Source organism: Sphaeramia orbicularis, chromosome 24 (assembly GCF_902148855.1).
Source record: "Sphaeramia orbicularis chromosome 24, fSphaOr1.1, whole genome shotgun sequence".
NCBI classification, from domain to species: Eukaryota; Metazoa; Chordata; class Actinopteri; order Kurtiformes; family Apogonidae; genus Sphaeramia; species Sphaeramia orbicularis.
The window spans coordinates 44,332,636-44,354,199 of NC_043979.1; the positions used below are offsets into that span (position 1 = coordinate 44,332,636).

The following is a 21,564-nucleotide window of genomic DNA, read 5'->3' on the forward strand; positions in this document are numbered from 1 at the left end:
AGATGTGTCATCCACAGCCTTTCAGCACAGCACAGGAAGTTCCACACTATTTTAGAACAAGACATACAATGGTCACAAAGAGATTCTGAGAGTTGAAGTAGGACAACACAAGAGATGTGACAGAGCTGATGGATCAACATGGAAAAGAGAGAGTTTTTTTTTTTTTTTTTTCCTAGTTCACATTCACAGTGAAGTCATTACTTACTGAAAACAGGGCCAGATTTACTAAGCTTTTGTTCCAGTGCAATGTTTGCACCGCTTTTTTCTGAAAGAAAAGAAAAGGTCCAAGTGAGAAATTAAACTGAAATACATGGTGAGTTTTAACACAAATACGGTTTGACAGGCTTTCTGGGCAACAGCTGTTAACATAATAACCAGTGATTATTATGAGAGTGGCAAAAACTGGTGTCGTTCGTTATTAAATATTTTACTAAATACAACAAATAATAAATCATCCATGTGTCCAAGTTGTTCACATCAAAGGATTGACCAATAAGTTATTCTGCCCCTGCTGGAGGTCTTAAACATGACGCATATTCAAATGACGTCAAATATGCGAAATGGCCTGTGGGTCTTTACAAACAGTTGTATTGATTGGAAACTGCATAATGCAGCAGTTTTTTCAGATACATTTTTTACATCATTTTTAATTTTTTGTTTTTCATTTTTAATGGAATGTCCTTTGCAATGGACAGCAGTTTTAAAGTAAAACTGTCCAACTTTTGTCCCCTACAAAGGACAAAAATGCATAGCTGGGTCTCAGGAGAATATTTCAGAAGGAATAGCTACTGCAGAATCCTCGGAGAACCCTCATCTGTTCTCTTTTTCTTTATTTTTGTGTGTAATCGCTGAATGACTGTGTTTTTCAGTGAACTGTGAGGAGTTTCTGTCCAAAGAGGAGAGTCAGATCCCTGTGGATGAGATCTTCTTCTATCGGTGAGGCTTCATTTGGTTTTTATCTCTGCGTAGTGGCTGCTCTAGACATTTCAAACACAACTTTTCCACCAAAAAACACCAAACTTGAGCCTTTTTTCTCCTTTATTCTGACTCTGAAGCTGTCGTTTAAAGCTTCATCTGGGATCACAGCTTCATCTTTTTCACCCATGATGAGTTCACGTTCCAGAATAATTTTTTGTTTTTCTATGAAACAGTTCACAAAACATGACAGGAAATTAGTCACAGCAGAAAGTTAACATCACTTATATTATTCATCTTATCAATGTACAAACTTGAGTCGACTTCATTCTAATGATTTGTTGACACTTAGCTCCTTGTTTTGTTGTTATTTGATTCTAAACATTGCATTTTTTAATCTTTTTGGATCTATATTTTACCATCCTTAGTGTATGGTTTATTAACTTTTTAATTATTTGAGGTGAAAAAAATACAATTGGTCTGAAAAAGGTTTCATTTTCTTACAATAATTTACTAAAGTTCTTGAAAATTTGTTGAAAATCTGTCTGTAAATGTGTTAAATCTAAATTTATAGAAATACTTCTTTTTTTCCTGTGTATATTTTACTTTTCACAAGGGAATATTTTCTGTTTTCTGTCTTTCCTTCACTTTATTTTTGTTTCTGCTGCTGTCAACTGAGAATCTTATCTTATCTTATCTTGGAATCCTATGCGTGACGTTTCTCTTCGTGTGTGTTTGTTCTGTATTTTTTTGAAAAACAAAACCCTTTTGAAGTGTTTTTAATCCACCTTTAACCCTTTCATGCATAGTGGTCACTACAGTGGACAGCTGATCAAAGGTGTTTCCTTGTATATTTTTTAGGCCTGTAACGGTACACAAAATTTTCAGTTCAGTATGTTTCTTGGTTTTGAAAGCCATGGTTCGTTTTTTTTTTTTTCGGTTCCGTACGGGAAGAAAGAAAACCCCTCAGAATGTCTTTATTGCATTTATGAATTTTTGAACATTCTTCCACAAATTTTTGGAGACAATAGAATATAGAAAAACAGGAATAATATAATTCTGCTGCTATTAATCAAATAGAAAATAAAATATTACTAAATGTGTTTTAAACATTAGTATTGCACTTTTCCCTGAAAGGGAGTTTTGAACAAACAAAAAAAATCTAATCACAGTTCTGTCAGTTCACATTCTGCATAAAAATAACAACAAAAAAATTCCATATGAAGTGCAACATTAAGAAGAGAGTAAACTGGTATTCTGTCATCACATACGCTGCAATTCATACCATTACTGTAACTTTGCTGTTCTAGGTAAACCTGATCTGCAGTAACATGTTTGAGTGTAAAAACAATGCTAATTGTTACTAGACTGAAATAAACTGTTTTTTTTTTGTTTTGTTTTGTTTTGGGTTTTTTTGTAAGTTCTTATTAAATTTCACAGTTGTTATAAAACAGAACAGAACAACTCAAACACCCACCCACCACACCAGTGTATTATAAGATACATATTAAAATATATTACATGACATATCGCAAAAAGACATACAGTCATAGTCATTAAAAGGTCTTGTTGGTATCAACACTTTTAAACAATACAAAGTTCAATAAAAATAAAAAATAAAAATAAATAAATAAAAATTGAAGGCAAGCACAAAAACACGTTACAAAATCACAGTATATAATAAAAGGCTTTTACGAACAATTAAGGAACCATAGCATTAAAGTACATTTGTTCAACAAACTGAAGGGTCGATTGCCAAATTTTAAAAAATTTTTGAGTATTACCATGTATGGAATAACGAATATGCTCCAGAGTCAAATGTTGCATCAAGTCGTTGACCCAATGCTTAAATGTGGGCGGGGACTTATCCTTCCATTTTGTAAGAATTAGCCGTCTAGCTAAGAGAGTAGCAAACGCTATCATTGTTTTACTTGCAATGTTGAGACCCAATTCCGGCGATGTCTCTCCAAAAATTGTGGTAATTGGAGATGGCTCAATGGTAGTTTTTAACACCTTAGAGAAAAAGGCATAAATTGACTTCCAAAATTCTCTTAGCTGTGGACAGCTCCAAAACATATGTGAAAGAGTACCAGATTCTGAGCGACAACGGTCACACACATCATCAACATTAGGTTGTATTAGAGAAAGTTTGACCTTAGACCAATGTAAACGGTGAACGACTTTAAACTGAATAACCCTATGTCGTTGACAAATTGAAGATGTGTATATCCCGTCCAGAGCAGCTTTCCATACTTCATCTGTAAATTCAATACTAAGTTCCTCCTCCCATTTACATTTTAAAAGGTCTAAAGGTTTTACGTTATACAGATTGAGTGCTGAGTAAACATTACCCGTAATATCTTTTGACCAAGGGAGCAATTTGACAATTTTATCCAATAGAGATTCGGCTGGAAGTGCTGGGAAACCTTTTAATTGAGTAAAGACGAAGCTACGAAGCTGGAGATATCGAAAAAAATGTGATCGAGGGATGCCAAATTGTGCCACCAAGTAATCAAAAGTCGCAAAAATTCCATTTGAATACAAATCTTTGATCGTTTTCACTCCGCAGTTGACCCAAATTTTAAAAGCGCTATCTGTTACTGAGGGTTCAAACATGTTATTCCTAACTAATGGAGCATTGTTTAACATATCAGTCAGAGAGAAAGCTTGTCGAAACTGACTCCATATTTTAAGAGAGTGCTTCACAATTGGGTTTTTACAAAATGAAGATAAAGGGTTTAAAAAGGGCAATTTAGAACATGCCAAGGCATGTAAAGAAACATTTGAGCATGATGCATGTTCGAGTTGCAACCACTTTGGACCACGATCACCCTGGGGTAAATTAATCCAATATAGCACATTTTTAATATTAGCAGACCAGTAGTAATATTGAAAATTTGGTAGGGATAATCCACCGTGTGAGCGGTGTCGTTGTAGTATTGCTTGCCTTATTCGAGGAGTTTTTTTGTTCCATATAAAGCTGGTTATAAGCTTATTTATAGAAGAAAAAAAAGCTTTAGTTAAAAAAACGGGAATACATTGAAAGAGAAATAAAAAGCGTGGCATAATGTTCATTTTAACAATATTTATACGGCCACCTAAAGATAACGGTAAAAGATTCCAACGGTCCAGATCTTTTTGTAAATTATTTAAAAGTGGAGGAAAATTTGCCTTATAAATATCCTTGAACCTCTGAGTCACCCAAACACCCAAGTATTTAATTTTATGCAAACTTATTTTAATAGGTAGAGACAGAGAGTGGAGTGGCGCTAACTGACAGGTGGGATCGATTGGCATTAGTTCGCTTTTCTGTATATTAATTTTATATCCGGATATCTTGCCATAAGATTTAAGCACATCGAGCACTTTTGGTAAGGTTATATGTGGGTCGGTCAAGTATAAAAGCATATCATCAGCATACAATGACACCTTGTTTTCAATGCCACCTCTAGTTATTCCTTTTATATGAGCATTATTGCGAAGAGCTATGGCTAAGGGTTCAATTGTTAGAACAAAAAGAAGTGGGGACAGGGGACAACCCGGCCTTGTGCCGCGATGAAGATGAAAATATTTTGAAACATTATTATTTGTGCGTTTTGTTTTGTTTTTTTAAAGAAAAGTTGCATGTTTTTTTTTTTTTTTTTTTTTTTTTTTTTTGCATATTATCTCCATGCAGGTATGAAATGTGAGAAAACATCAGATTAGCAGCATTAAAAATGTTTTTATTTCATAGTCTTCACATAGTATATCAGTAAATACATGTTTCTTTGCTTCTAAAATTAAAGGCATGGTGTCCCGCTGAGTGAAAATTTTTGTAATTCCATGAAAAATAGGTTCATAAAAAATCAGTTGCACTGTTTTTTTTTTTGTTTTAAAGAGGAATAAAAACACTCCGGAAAAAAATCTTGATTAAGGCTTTCATAATTCATGCATGAAAGGGTTAATAATGAGCGACTTTAATAGATCTAAGTCCAGACAGTGGAAACAAAGGTTTTGTGTTTTCCTCTTTTATCGTCAGCTTCTTTAAGAAACGACAGCAGGAGAAACAGAGCCGGAGGCCGAGGTCAGACGGTGACAACGAGAGCCTGGAGGACGTGGACGATGACGAGTTTGAGAAAATCCTGGGTGAGTGTTGAACCTGTTGTTACCGTTAACGATTAGAAATGACTCGCGCTGACGTATCCAAACTGTCTGAACAGATTCCTGCGAAGGAGACTCGTACTTCACCGACCTGCCGGGTGACGACCTGGACTTCGCCGGGTGAGTCCTGGTCCTGGTTGGTCTTTTTTTTTTTTTTTTGGACCGGTTCATCCAGAGTGTTCACTGTGACTGTTTTATTTTCCTTTTGTCCATCAGGAGCGTGAATAAAAAGAAGGGTAAGAAAACTGCAGAGGACTCGGACTCCGACGACTCGGACATGGACGACCTGGATGACGAGGAGGTGTCTCTGGGGAGTATGGACGAGGAGGACTTCGGGGACGAATTGGAGGACGAAGGAGGGATGTTCATGGACCCGGACGGAGCAGAGGAGGATGATGATGATGAAGGTACAGAAAGGAAAACAGGAAACTCTTACATGTGATTCAAATGATGGAAAACTTTTATCTTTGCTTGGATCAACTTTTTTCTCCACACTAAATTGTTTTCCTGTTTTTTTTCCCCCACAAAATTTTTTTCCTGTTTTTTTACCCCATACATTTTTTTTCCTGTTTTTTTTCCCCACTAAATATATATATTTTCTTATGGTTTTTATTTTTCCCACTGAGTCTTTTTAAAGTTTTAATTTTCCCCACTAAGTCTTTTTTATGGTTCTTTCCCCACACATTTTTTAATTTTTTTTTCACACTAATTTTTTTTTTCCTGTTTTTTTTCCCCAGTACATTTTTTTTCCTGTTTTTTTCCCACTAATTTTTTTTTTTTTTTTTTACAGTTTCTATTTTTCCTACTAAGTCTTTTCATGTTTTTCATTTTTCCCACTAAGTCTTTTTTACAGTTTTTATTTTTCCCACTAAGTCTTTTTATAATTTTTATTTTTCCCACTAAGTCTTGTCATGTTTTTCATTTTTCCCGCTAAGTCTTTTTTACAGTTTTTTTTTTTCCCACTAAATTTTTTTGTTTTTCCATTTTTCCCACTAAGTCTTTTTATAATTTTTATTTTTCCCAATAAGTTTATGGTTTTTATTTTTTCCCACTAATTCGTTTTTTTTTTTTTACAGTTTTTATTTTTCTCACTAAGTCTTTTTATATTTTTTTATTTTTCCCACTAAGTCTGTTTTTTTTTTTTGTTTTTTTTTTTACAATTTTTACTTTTCCCACTAAGTCTTTTTATATATTTGATTTTTCCCGCAAAGTCTTTTTATAGTTTTTATTTTTCCCACTAAGTCTTTTTTTTTTTTTTTTTTACAGTTTTTATTTTTCCCAGTAAGTCTTTTTATAGTTTTTATTTTTCCCACTAAGTCTTTTTTTTTTCCCCACTATGTCTTTGTCTTTTTACAGTTTTTATTTTTTCCACTAAGTCTTTACATATTTTTTATTTTTATTTTTTTAATTTTTTTTTATGGTTTTTATTTTTCCCATTGCCAATTTGCACATACATTTCCATGCACTTCCAGAGCTTGGGGAGCCTGGGGGGGGGTCACTGGTCCCCTAGTTTGGATTTGTGTGCTGTGTATGTTTTTGCTTTTTAGTTAAAGCACTTATATTCCTTTTTGCTTGTAATGCAGTGATCACGGTGTGGGGTACGGGGCCGCTGGACCCTTAATAGTTTGTTAGCACCTTTCAGATTGCAGTCACAGGAGGTGATTCTGACCAGTTATGAACTAAGACTCATTAACTTTAATGATTATTTTGTCTTGGTTTTTCCTTCAGTTCCAGAGCTGGAGGATGAAGACGATGCATTTGGAGGTGAGTGAATCTGAGCATAAACACGAACATAATAAAGAGGAAACACTGCAGTAATAAAAAAGATTTAAAATAAATCATTTTCTTTATACAAATCATTCATAGAAATAATGTGTGTTTTTGTTTGTGCAGATTCAGGTGAAGAGATGGAGGAAGCAGAAATCAGTCCGATGGTGACGAAGACGAAGAAAAGGAAAAGCACAGAAGAGTTGGACTTTGAGTTTTCAGGTTGGTCTCCGTCTGTAATATGAGGCTGCAGTCGTCCATGGTTTTCCTGTCACTTCTGCACTTTATGGATCATTTATTTTTTAAACTGGTTGTATTTTCAGGCTCAAAACAGGGGACGAAGAAGAAGAAGAAGAAAGGAAAGATGGATACAGCTGTGTTCACATCTGCCGAAGAGGTGAGTCGACAAATGACAAACTGTTACAGTCGTGGAAAAAATTATTAGACCACCCTTGTTTTCTTTAATTTCTTGTTCATTTAAATGCCTGGTACAACTAAAGGTCCATTTTTTTGGACAAATATAATGATAACAATAGGAATGTCCGATAATATCGGCCCGTTATTGGCATAAAAATGTAATATTGGTGAATATCGTTATCGTTTTTTTTGCCCATCATTAAAACCGATAAAATAATGCCTCAATTTCGCTGGCATTTACTGACGTGTAAATGAAGCATTGTTTGTAGCTGAAAGAAATGTGCACTTTTCAAAACTGTACAGTAGAGTTGCCACACTGTAATAGACTCATGGAGGGAGGGAGAGAAAATAAATAAATATGGCATTTTTTCCACAACTTAAGTTGAAGTATGTATTCTTTGCACAGACAGTGTTTACATTTTGACTTAGTGGGAAAAATAAAAACTGTAAAAAAGACTTAGCGGGAAAAATGAAAAACATGAAAAGACTTAGTGGGAAAAATAAAAACTGTAAAAAAAATTTTAAAAAAAAAGGAGTGGGGAAAAAAACAGGAAAAAATGTTTTGGGGGGGGGGGGGGGGGACAGGAAAAAAAATTAGTGTGAAAAATTTTTTTAAAAATTTGTGGGGAAAACAACCATAAAAAAGACTTAATGGGGAAAATCAAAACTTTAAAAAGACTTAGTGGGGAAAATAAAAAAACCTAAAAAAAAAAAAATATATATATATATATATATATATTTAGTGGGAAAAAAACAGGAAAAAATGTATGGGGAAAAAAAACAGGAAAAAAATTTTGTGGGGGAAAAACAAAAAAAGACTTAGTGGGGAAAAAATAGGAAAACAATTTAGTGTGGAAAAAAAAGTTGATATGTAATGACTATAACCTTTGAATATTATGTGAAAATACAGACTAGAACTTACTCTTCCCACAGTTTATTTATAACACAAATGACACATTTAGTTTTACTTGAATAATTCCAGTTCTCACTGATCCTTACAATTAGAAAATAAAAAATTGTGACAGTTAACCTAATAAATATTACTACACCAAAAATCTTTTTTTTTCAGTGTAGTTGAATTTCAGAGCTGATATCTATCCATTTATGTTTTCTTGATAATAACCAAAATCACTTCAGTTCTTCCATCAGTATCTGTGTCATTGTTCTGACAAAAACAGTGCTTTTAGACATTCCATGTGTTCTTTTCTATCTGTTTTAGTCACATGATACACACAGGAGTTAGGATTGGATTGCATAACCGTTGTTTTTCATGACTTTTGACGGTCTAAATTTTTTCCACAACTATGCAGCAAGTTTTACATTCATGCTTTTTGTGTTATCTTTTGTTTATGATCTGCTCTAGATTATCCACATGTATTTATGATAATGAAACTTCTTACATGTTCAGTATCATATGTAAAGCCCAGCATTTATTTTTTATTTATTTATTTATTTATTTACAGGATGGTGTGTTTTGATATTAGTTGCAAAGAAACACATGCATGCCCCAGATTTAGCAGAGAAGCTAATTCCACTTTGTTGTTCTGGACTCATCATATAAAACACACATTTTATAAAATCTGTTGCCACGTTGCTATGAACCTGGTCCATTTGTTTCTGTTTTTCTTCCTCAGTTTGGATCCATGCTGGATGAAAATGCCGGCGCCAAGTTTGACAACATTGGACTGAACGCTATGGCCAACACGGACAAAGCAGGTGAGGAGCACTTGAACGCATCACCACAGTCAAACATTCAACACTTCAACCATGAAAAGGAGGAAATATTAGAATGAAAACCAGGAAAAAACCCACGAAGCAGGGAGAGAAACATTCACCTAAGCATGACAGAGGAATGCTTTAATTTTTGAGTTTTTCAAGAAAAGAGTCAACACAAGAACATTTGTCGTTTGCTAGATTCCAGAATGTTTATTCACTAAACAGAGAAAACAGGTAACTTCAGAAACAGCAAAACAGAAATCAAACACCAGTGCTCTAGTTTTATTTAGCAAGACATAAAACAGTGCAAAAATTGCCATCAAACTTAAATTCTACACTCAATTAATTCAGGTAAAAATAATTCATGACATCAGTGACTTTGTTCAGTTTCATATGTTCGCCAGCAGATGGAGTCAGAGTAACTGAAATGAAAAAGTAGAAATTTCTCACTTCAGTGTCTGTTGGGCAGCAGTACATGCTAGGAGAATCATCATCATCATCATCATAAACACCTCCGTCCAACCCCAACTCTTCCTCCAGAAAACACAACACAGTCGATTAGGACGAGTTTAGTATTTAATGTGAGAATGAAGGATTTCAAACATCCACATAGAACATGCCTTGGAAATTTTCTACAGTTTTCCAGAGTTCTGATGTTTGATGCACATACTATAGCCTTACCGTGTTTGACCACTTGGATGACCATTCAAACAAAAAAATTTCAAAACACGTTAGAACACCTCTAGATGGCCATTTTAAATAACCTAGGACACTTTTTATGCAAGTTTAGAAAATTTTCCAAAATTCCAACTTTTCATGCACACACTAAAGCCTTACCCTTTTTGACCACTGGAATGACCATTCAAAAAAAATTTACAAACACCTTGAAACGCCTCTAGATGACCATTTTGAATAACCTGGAACACTTTTTTTGCAAATTTGGAAAATTTCCCAAAACTTTCATTTTTTGATGCACATACTAAAGCCTTACCATTTTTGACGACTGGGGGGCGCTGTTGACCGATGGAAAAAATGTTCCAAATACCTTGAAACACCTCTAGATGACCATTTTGAATAAGCTGGAACACTTTTTATGCAAACTTGGAAAATTTCCCCAAAATTTCATTTTTTGATGCAAATACTATAGCCTTACCATTTTTTGACCACTTTGATAACCCCTCAAACAAAATGTTCCAAACACCCTGAAATACCTCTAGATGACCCTTTTACACAATCTGGAACACTTTTTATGGAAATGTGGAAAATTTCCCAAAAATTTCAATTTCTGATGCACATACTTTAGTCTTACCATTTTTGACCACAGGGGGGTGTTGATGACCATTGGAAAAAATGTTCCAAACACCTTGAAACACCTCTAGATAGCCATTTTACACAATCTGGAACACTTTTTTTGCAAATTTGGAAAGTTTCCCAAAAATTTCAATTACTGATGCACATACTAGCCTTACCATTTTTTGACCACTTTGATGACCCCTCAAAAAAAATTTCCAAACACCTTGAAATACCTCTAGATGACCATTTTACACAATCTGGAACACTTTTTATGCAAATTTGGAAAGTTTCCCAAAAATTTCAATTACTGATGCACATACTATAGCCTTACCATTTTTTGACCACTTTGATGACCCCTCAAAAAAAATTTCCAAACACCTTGAAATACCTCTAGATGGCCATTTTAAATAACCTAGAACACTTTTTATTCAAATTTGGAAAATTTCCCAAAAATGTCATTTTTTCATGCACATGCTATAGCCTTACCATTTTTGACCACCGGGGGGTGTTGATGACCGTTGGAAAAAATGTTCCAAAAAACTTGAAACACCTCTAGATGGCCATTTTGAATAACCTAGAACACTTTTTGTGCAAATTTAGAAAATTTCCCAAAATTCATACTTTTGATGCACATACTATAGCCTTACCATTTTTGACCACTTGGATGACCCTTCAAAAAAACAAAACTCCAAACGCCTTGAAATACATCTAGATGGCCATTTTAAATAACCTTGAACACTTTTTATGGAAATTTAGAAAATTTTCCAAAATTCCAACTTTTGATGCACATACTATAGCCTTACCATTTTTTGACCACTTTGATGACCCCTCAAAAAAAATTTCCAAACACCTTGAAATACCTCTAGATGAGCATTTTACACAATCTGGAACACTTTTTATGGAAATGTGGAAAATTTCCCAAAAATTTCAATTACTGATGCACATACTATAGCCTTACCATTTTTGACCACCGGGTGGTGTTGATGACCGTTGGAAAAAATGTTCCAAACACCTTGAAACACCTCTAGATGGCCATTTTAAATAACCTAGAACACTTTTTATGCAAATTTAGAAAATTTCCCAAAATTCCAACTTTTGATGCACATACTATAGCCTTACCATTTTTGACCACTTGGATGAACCTTCAAAAAAAAAAAAAAAACTCCAAACACCTTGAAATACCTCTAGATGAGCATTTGGAATAACCTAGAACACTTTTTGTGCAAATTTAGAAAATTTCCCAAAATTCTCATTTTTGATGCACATACTACAGCCTTACCATTTTTTGACCACAGAGGGGTGTTGATGACAGTTGGAAAAAATGTTCCAAACACCTTGAAACACCTCTAGAAAGCCATTTTAAATAACCTAGAACACTTTTTGTGCAAATTTAGAAAATTTTCCAAAATTCTCATTTTTGATGCACATACTACAGCCTTACCATTTTTGACCACTGGGGGGTGTTGATGACAGTTGGAAAAAATGTTCCAAACACCTTGAAACACCTCTTGATAGCCATTTTAAATAACCTAGAAAACTTTTTATGCAAATTTGGAAAATTTCCCAAAAATTTCATTTTTTGAAGCACATACTATATAGCCTTACCATTTTTTGACCACTTTGATGACCCCTCAAAAAAAATTTCCAAGCACCTTGAAATACCTCTAGATGACCATTTTACACAATCTGGAAAACTTTTTATGGAAATTTGGAAAATTTCCCAAAAATTTCAATTACTGATGCACATACTATAGCCTTACCATTTTTGACCACTGGGGGGTGTTGATGACAGTTGGAAAAAATGTTCCAAACACCTTGAAACACCTCTAGATGGCCATTATGAATAACCTAGAACACTTTTTGTGCAAATTTGGAAAATTTCCCAAAAATTTCATTTTTTGATGCAAATACTATATAGCCTTACCATTTTTTGACCACTTTGATGACCCCTCAAAAAAAATTTCCAAACACCTTGAAATACCTTTAGATGACCATTTTACACAATCTGGAAAACTTTTTATGGAAATGTGGAAAATTTCCCAAAAATTTCAATTACTGATGCAAATACTATAGCCTTACCATTTTTGACCACCGGGTAGTGTTAATGTCCGTTGGAAAAAATGTTCCAAACACCTTGAAACACCTCTAGATGGCCATTTTAAATAACCTAGAACACTTTTTGTGCAAATTTAGAAAATTTCCCAAAATTCCAACTTTTGATGCACATACTATAGCCTTACCATTTTTGACCACAGGGGGGTGTTGATGACCGTTGGAAAAAATGTTCCAAACACCTTGAAACACCTCTAGATGGCCATTATGAATAACCTAGGACACTTTTTATGCAAATGTGGAACATTTCGCAAAAATTTCATTTTTTGATGCACATACTATGGCCTTACCATTTTTTGACCACTTTGATGACCCCTCAAAAAAAATGTTCCAAACACCTTGAAATACCTCTAGATGACCATTTGGAATAACCTAGAACACTTTTTGTGCAAATTTGGAAAATTTCCCAAAATTCTCATTTTTGATGCACATACTGCAGCCTTACCATTTTTTGACCACAGAGGGGTGTTGATGACAGTTGGAAAAAATGTTCCAAACACCTTGAAACACCTCTAGATAGCCATTTTACACAATCTGGAACACTTTTTTTGCAAATTTGGAAAGTTTCCCAAAAATTTCAATTACTGATGCACATACTACAGCCTTACCATTTTTTGACCACTTTGATGACCCCTCAAAAAAAATTTCCAAACACCTTGAAATACCTCTAGATGACCATTTTACACAATCTGGAACACTTTTTATGCAAATTTGGAAAGTTTCCCAAAAATTTCAATTACTGATGCACATACTATAGCCTTACCATTTTTTGACCACTTTGATGACCCCTCAAAAAAAATTTCCAAACACCTTGAAATACCTCTAGATGGCCATTTTAAATAACCTAGAACACTTTTTATTCAAATTTGGAAAATTTCCCAAAAATGTCATTTTTTCATGCACATGCTATAGCCTTACCATTTTTGACCACCGGGGGGTGTTGATGACCGTTGGAAAAAATGTTCCAAAAAACTTGAAACACCTCTAGATGGCCATTTTGAATAACCTAGAACACTTTTTGTGCAAATTTAGAAAATTTCCCAAAATTCCAACTTTTGATGCACATACTATAGCCTTACCATTTTTGACCACTTGGATGACCCTTCAAAAAAACAAAACTCCAAACACCTTGAAATACATCTAGATGGCCATTTTAAATAACCTTGAACACTTTTTATGGAAATTTAGAAAATTTTCCAAATTCCAACTTTTGATGCACATACTATAGCCTTACCATTTTTTGACCACTTTGATGACCCCTCAAAAAAAATTTCCAAACACCTTGAAATGCCTCTAGATGACCATTTTACACAATCTGGAACACTTTTTATGGAAATGTGGAAAATTTCCCAAAAATTTCAATTACTGATGCACATACTATAGCCTTACCATTTTTTGACCACTTTGATGACCCCTCAAAAAAAATTTCCAAACACCTTGAAATGCCTCTAGATGACCATTTTACACAATCTGGAACACTTTTTATGGAAATGTGGAAAATTTCCCAAAAATTTCAATTACTGATGCACATACTATAGCCTTACCGTTTTTGACCACTTGGATGACCCTTCAAAAAAAAAAAAAACTCCAAACACCTTGAAATAACTCTAGATGACCATTTTACACAATCTGGAACACTTTTTATGGAAATGTGGAAAATTTCCCAAAAATTTCAATTACTGATGCACATACTATAGCCTTACCATTTTTTGACCACTTTGATGACCCCTCAAAAAAAATTTCCAAACACCTTGAAATGCCTCTAGATGACCATTTTACACAATCTGGAACACTTTATATGGAAATGTGGAAAATTTCCAAAAAATTTCAATTACTGATGCACATACTATAGCCTTACCGTTTTTGACCACTTGGATGACCCTTCAAAAAAAAAAAAAAACTCCAAACACCTTGAAATAACTCTAGATGACCATTTTACACAATCTGGAACACTTTTTATGGAAATGTGGAAAATTTCCCAAAAATTTCAATTACTGATGCACATACTATAGCCTTACCATTTTTTGACCACTTTGATGACCCCTCAAAAAAATTTCCAAACACCTTGAAATGCCTCTAGATGACTATTTTACACAATCTGGAACACTTTTTATGGAAATGTGGAAAATTTCCCAAAAATTTCAATTACTGATGCACATACTATAGCCTTACCATTTTTTGACCACTTTGATGACCCCTCAAAAAAAATTTCCAAACACCTTGAAATGCCTCTAGATGACCATTTTACACAATCTGGAACACTTTTTATGGAAATGTGGAAAATTTCCCAAAAATTTCAATTACTGATGCACATACTATAGCCTTACCGTTTTTGACCACTTGGATGACCCTTCAAAAAAAAAAAAACTCCAAACACCTTGAAATAACTCTAGATGAGCATTTTACACAATCTGGAACACTTTTTGTGCAAATTTAGAAAATTTCCCAAAATTCTCATTTTTGATGCACATACTATAGCTTACCATTTTTTGACCACAGAGGGGTGTTGATGACAGTTGGAAAAAATGTTCCAAACACCTTGAAACACCTCTAGAAAGCCATTTTAAATAACCTAGAACACTTTTTGTGCAAATTTAGAAAATTTTCCAAAATTCTCATTTTTGATGCACATACTATAGCTTACCATTTTTGACCACTGGGGGGTGTTGATGACAGTTGGAAAAAATGTTCCAAACACCTTGAAACACCTCTTGATAGCCATTTTAAATAACCTAGAAAACTTTTTATGCAAATTTGGAAAATTTCCCAAAAATTTCATTTTTTGAAGCACATACTATATAGCCTTACCATTTTTTGACCACTTTGATGACCCCTCAAAAAAAATTTCCAAGCACCTTGAAATACCTCTAGATGACCATTTTACACAATCTGGAAAACTTTTTATGGAAATTTGGAAAATTTCCCAAAAATTTCAATTACTGATGCACATACTATAGCCTTACCATTTTTGACCACAGGAGGGTGTTGATGACAGTTGGAAAAAATGTTCCAAACACCTTGAAACACCTCTAGATGGCCATTATGAATAACCTAGAACACTTTTTGTGCAAATTTGGAAAATTTCCCAAAAATTTCATTTTTTGATGCAAATACTATATAGCCTTACCATTTTTTGACCACTTTGATGACCCCTCAAAAAAAATTTCCAAACACCTTGAAATACCTCTAGATGACCATTTTACACAATCTGGAAAACTTTTTATGGAAATGTGGAAAATTTCCCAAAAATTTCAATTACTGATGCAAATACTATAGCCTTACCATTTTTGACCACAGGGGGGTGTTGATGACCGTTGGAAAAAATGTTCCAAACACCTTGAAACACCTCTAGATGGCCATTTTAAATAACCTAGAACACTTTTTATGCAAATGTGGAACATTTCGCAAAAATTTCATTTTTTGATGCACATACTATGGCCTTACCATTTTTTGACCACTTTGATGACCCCTCAAAAAAAATGTTCCAAACGCCCTGAAATACCTCTACGTAGATGACCATTTTACACAGTCTGGAACACTTTTAATGCAAATGTGGAACATTTCCCGAAAATTTCAATTACTGATGCACATACTATAGTCTTACCATTTTTGACCACCGGGGGGTGTTGATGACCGTTGGAAAAAATGTTCCAAACACCTTGAAACACCTCTAGATGGCCATTTTAAATAACCTAGAACACTTTTTATGCAAATTTGGAAAATTTCCCAAAATTCTCATTTTTGATGCACATACTATAGCCTTACCATTTTTTTTGACCACTTGGATGACCCCTCAAAAAAAATGTTCCAAACACCTTGAAATACCTCTAGATGAGCATTTGGAATAACCTAGAACACTTTTTGTGCAAATTTAGAAAATTTCCCAAAATTCTCATTTTTGATGCACATACTACAGCCTTACCATTTTTTGACCACAGAGGGGTGTTGATGACAGTTGGAAAAAATGTTCCAAACACCTTGAAACACCTCTAGATAGCCATTTTAAGTAACCTAGAAAACTTTTTATTCAAATTTGGAAAATTTCCCAAAAATGTCATTTTTTGATGCACATACTATATAGCCTTACCATCTTTTGACCACTTTGATGACCCCTCAAAAAAAATTTCCAAACACCTTGAAATGCCTCTAGATGACCATTTTACACAGTCTGGAACACTTTTTATGGAAATGTGGAAAATTTCCCAAAAATGTCAATTACTGATGCACATACTATAGCCTTACCATTTTTGACCACTTGGATGACCCTTCAAAAAAACAAAACTCCAAACACCTTGAAATACCTCTAGATGACCATTTTACACAATCTGGAACACTTTTTATGGAAATGTGGAAAATTTCCCAAAAATTTCAATTACTGATGCACATACTATAGCCTTACCATTTTTTGACCACCGGGGGGTGTTGATGACCGTTGGAAAAAATGTTCCAAACAACTTGAAACACCTCTAGATCGCCATTTTAAATAACCTAGAACACTTTTTGTGCAAATTTAGAAAATTTCCCAAAATTCCAACTTTTGATGCACATACTATAGCCTTACCATTTTTGACCACTTGGATGACCCTTCAAAAAAACAAAACTCCAAACACCTTGAAATACATCTAGATGGCCATTTTAAATAACCTTGAACACTTTTTATGGAAATTTAGAAAATTTTCCAAAATTCCAACTTTTGATGCACATACTATAGCCTTACCATTTTTGACCACAGGGGGGTGTTGATGACCGTTGGAAAAAATGTTCCAAACACCTTGAAACACCTCTAGATGGCCATTATGAATAACCTAGAACACTTTTTATGCAAATTTGGAAAATTTCCCAAAAACTTCATTTTTTGATGCAAATACTATAGCCTTACCATTTTTTGACCACTTTGATGACCCCTCAAAAAACATTTCCAAACACCTTGAAATACCTCTAGATGGCCATTTTAAATAACCTAGAACACTTTTTATTCAAATTTGGAAAATTTCCCAAAAATTTCATTTTTTGATGCACATACTATAGCCTTACCATTTTTGACCACCGGGGGGTGTTGATGACCGTTGGAAAAAATGTTCCAAACAACTTGAAACACCTCTAGATGGCCATTTTAAATAACCTAGAACACTTTTTGTGCAAATTTAGAAAATTTCCCAAAATTCCAACTTTTGATGCACATACCATAGCCTTACCATTTTTGACCACTTGGATGAACCTTCAAAAAAAAAAAAAAAAAAAACTCCAAACACCTTGAAATACCTCTAGATGACCATTTGGAATAACCTAGAACACTTTTTGTGCAAATTTAGAAAATTTCCCAAAATTCTCATTTTTGATGCACATACTACAGCCTTACCATTTTTTGACCACAGAGGGGTGTTGATGACAGTTGGAAAAAATGTTCCAAACACCTTGAAACACCTCTAGATAGCCATTTTACACAATCTGGAACACTTTTTATGCAAATTTGGAAAGTTTCCCAAAAATTTCAATTACTGATGCACATACTATAGCCTTACCATTTTTTGACCACTTTGATGACCCCTCAGAAAAAATTTCCAAACACATTGGAACACCTCTAGATGGCTATTTTAAATAACCTAGAACACTGTTTATGCAAATTTAGAAAATTTTCCAAAATATCAACTTTTAATGCACATACTATAGCCTTTCCATTTTTGACCACTTGGATGACCCTTCAAAAAAACAAAACTCCAAACACCTTGAAATACCTCTAGATGGCCATTTTAAATAACCTTGAACAATTTTTATGGAAATTTAGAAAATTTTCCAAAATATCAACTTTTGATGCACATACTATAGCCTTACCATTTTTGACCACTTGGATGACCCTTCAAAAAAACAAAACTCCAAACACCTTGAAATACATCTAGATGGCCATTTTAAATAACCTTGAACACTTTTTATGGAAATTTAGAAAATTTTCCAAAATTCCAACTTTTGATGCACATACTATAGCCTTACCATTTTTTCACCACTTGATGACGCCTCAAAAAAAAATTCCAAACACCTTGAAATACGTCTAGATGACCATTTTACACAATCTGGAACACTTTTTATGGAAATGTGGAAAATTTCCCAAAAATTTCAATTACTGATGCACATAATATAGCCTTACCATTTTTGACCACTTGGATGACCCTTCAAAAAAAAAAATCCAAACACATTGGAACACCTCTAGATGGCTATTTTTAATAACCTAGAACACTTTTTGTGCAAATTTTCCAAAATTCCAACTTTTGATGCACATACTATAGCCTTACCATTTTTGACCACCGGGGGGTGTTGATGACCGTTGGAAAAAATGTTCCAAACACCTTGAAACACCTCTAGATGGCCATTTTAAATAACCTAGAACACTTTTTGTGCAAATTTAGAAAATTACCCAAAATTCCAACTTTTGATGCACATACAATAGCCTTACCATTTTTGACCACTTTGATGACCCCTCAGAAAAAATTTCCAAACACATTGGAACACCTCTAGATGGCTATTTTAAATAACCTAGAACACTGTTTATGCAAATTTAGAAAATTTTCCAAAATATCAACTTTTAATGCACATACTATAGCCTTACCATTTTTGACCACTTGGATGACCCTTCAAAAAAAAAAAAAAAAACTCCAAACACCTTGAAATACCTCTAGATGGCCATTTTAATTAACCTTGAACACGTTTTATGGAAATGTGGAAAATTTCCCGAAAATTTCAATTACTGATGCACATACTATAGTCTTACCATTTTTGACCACCGGGGGGTGTTGATGACCGTTGGAAAAAATGTTCCAAACACCTTGAAACACCTCTAGATGGCCATTTTGAATAACCTAGAACACTTTTTATGCAAATTTGGAAAATTTCCCAAAATTCTCATTTTTGATGCACATACTACACAGCCTTACCATTTTTTGACCACAGAGGGGTGTTGATGACAGTTGGAAAAAATGTTCCAAACACCTTGAAACACCTCTAGATAGCCATTTTAAATAACCTAGAAAACTTTTTATTCAAATTTGGAAAATTTCCCAAAAATGTCATTTTTTGATGCACATACTATATAGCCTTACCATCTTTTGACCACTTAGATGACCCCTCAAAAAAAATTTCCAAACACCTTGAAATACCTCTAGATGACCATTTTACACAGTCTGGAACACTTTTTATGGAAATGTGGAAAATTTCCCAAAAATTTCAATTACTGATGCACATACTATAGCCTTACCATTTTTGACCACTTGGATGACCCTTCAGAAAAAGAAATTCTAAACACCTTGAAACACCTCTAGATGACCATTTTGAATAACCTAGAACACTTTTTGTGCAAAATTAGAAAATTTTCCAAAATTCCAACTTTTGATGCACATACTATAGCCTTACCATTTTTGACCACCGGGGGGTGTTTATGACCGTTGGAAAAAATGTTCCAAACACCTTGAAACACCTCTAGATGGCCATTTTAAATAACCTAGAACACTTTTTGTGGAAATTTAGAAAATTACCCAAAATTCCAACTTTTGATGCACATACAATAGCCTTACCATTTTTGACCACTTGGATGACCCTTCAAAAAAAAAAAAAAAAAACTCCAAACACCTTGAAATACCTCTAGATGGCCATTTTAATTAACCTTGAACACGTTTTATGGAAATGTGGAAAATTTCCCGAAAATTTCAATTACTGATGCACATACTATAGTCTTACCATTTTTGACCACCGGGGGGTGTTGATGACCGTTGGAAAAAATGTTCCAAACACCTTGAAACACCTCTAGATGGCCATTTTGAATAACCTAGAACACTTTTTATGCAAATTTGGAAAATTTCCCAAAATTCTCATTTTTGATGCACATACTACACAGCCTTACCATTTTTTGACCACAGAGGGGTGTTGATGACAGTTGGAAAAAATGTTCCAAACACCTTGAAACACCTCTAGATAGCCATTTTAAATAACCTAGAAAACTTTTTATTCAAATTTGGAAAATTTCCCAAAAATGTCATTTTTTGATGCACATACTATATAGCCTTACCATCTTTTGACCACTTAGATGACCCCTCAAAAAAAATTTCCAAACACCTTGAAATACCTCTAGATGACCATTTTACACAGTCTGGAACACTTTTTATGGAAATGTGGAAAATTTCCCAAAAATTTCAATTACTGATGCACATACTATAGCCTTACCATTTTTGACCACTTGGATGACCCTTCAGAAAAAGAAATTCTAAACACCTTGAAACACCTCTAGATGACCATTTTGAATAACCTAGAACACTTTTTGTGCAAAATTAGAAAATTTTCCAAAATTCCAACTTTTGATGCACATACTATAGCCTTACCATTTTTGACCACCGGGGGGTGTTTATGACCGTTGGAAAAAATGTTCCAAACACCTTGAAACACCTCTAGATGGCCATTTTAAATAACCTAGAACACTTTTTGTGGAAATTTAGAAAATTACCCAAAATTCCAACTTTTGATGCACATACAATAGCCTTACCATTTTTGACCACTTGGATGACCCTTCAAAAAAAAAAAAAAAAACTCCAAACACCTTGAAATACCTCTAGATGGCCATTTTAATTAACCTTGAACACGTTTTATGGAAATGTGGAAAATTTCCCGAAAATTTCAATTACTGATGCACATACTATAGTCTTACCATTTTTGACCACCGGGGGGTGTTGATGACCGTTGGAAAAAATGTTCCAAACACCTTGAAACACCTCTAGATGGCCATTTTGAATAACCTAGAACACTTTTTATGCAAATTTGGAAAATTTCCCAAAATTCTCATTTTTGATGCACATACTACAGCCTTACCATTTTTTGACCACAGAGGGGTGTTGATGACAGTTGGAAAAAATGTTCCAAACACCTTGAAACACCTCTAGATAGCCATTTTAAATAACCTAGAAAACTTTTTATTCAAATTTGGAAAATTTCCCAAAAATGTCATTTTTTGATGCACATACTATATAGCCTTACCATCTTTTGACCACTTAGATGACCCCTCAAAAAAAATTTCCAAACACCTTGAAATACCTCTAGATGACCATTTTACACAGTCTGGAACACTTTTTATGGAAATGTGGAAAATTTCCCAAAAATTTCAATTACTGATGCACATACTATAGCCTTACCATTTTTGACCACTTGGATGACCCTTCAGAAAAAGAA

At 34.0% G+C, this 21,564-nt stretch overlaps 1 protein-coding gene and 1 long non-coding RNA gene across 2 annotated transcripts in view; one reads left to right on the forward strand and one right to left on the reverse strand.

Moving 5' to 3' along the window:
* cebpz (CCAAT enhancer binding protein zeta) overlaps nucleotides 1–21,564 on the forward strand; it is a 35,981-nt gene that overhangs the window by 12,865 nt on the left and 1,552 nt on the right. The window contains 8 exon segments of the mRNA XM_030128770.1: nucleotides 870–936; nucleotides 4,934–5,040; nucleotides 5,115–5,175; nucleotides 5,272–5,462; nucleotides 6,784–6,819; nucleotides 6,949–7,044; nucleotides 7,146–7,219; nucleotides 8,874–8,955. Of these exon segments, the coding sequence (XP_029984630.1) occupies nucleotides 870–936; nucleotides 4,934–5,040; nucleotides 5,115–5,175; nucleotides 5,272–5,462; nucleotides 6,784–6,819; nucleotides 6,949–7,044; nucleotides 7,146–7,219; nucleotides 8,874–8,955 (714 nt within the window).
* Nucleotides 19,132–20,895, reverse strand: LOC115415258 (uncharacterized). The gene is made up of 2 exons (XR_003934783.1): nucleotides 19,665–20,895; nucleotides 19,132–19,351 (listed from the first exon to the last, which is right to left on the reverse strand). It is a non-coding gene; the product is annotated as an uncharacterized LOC115415258 (long non-coding RNA).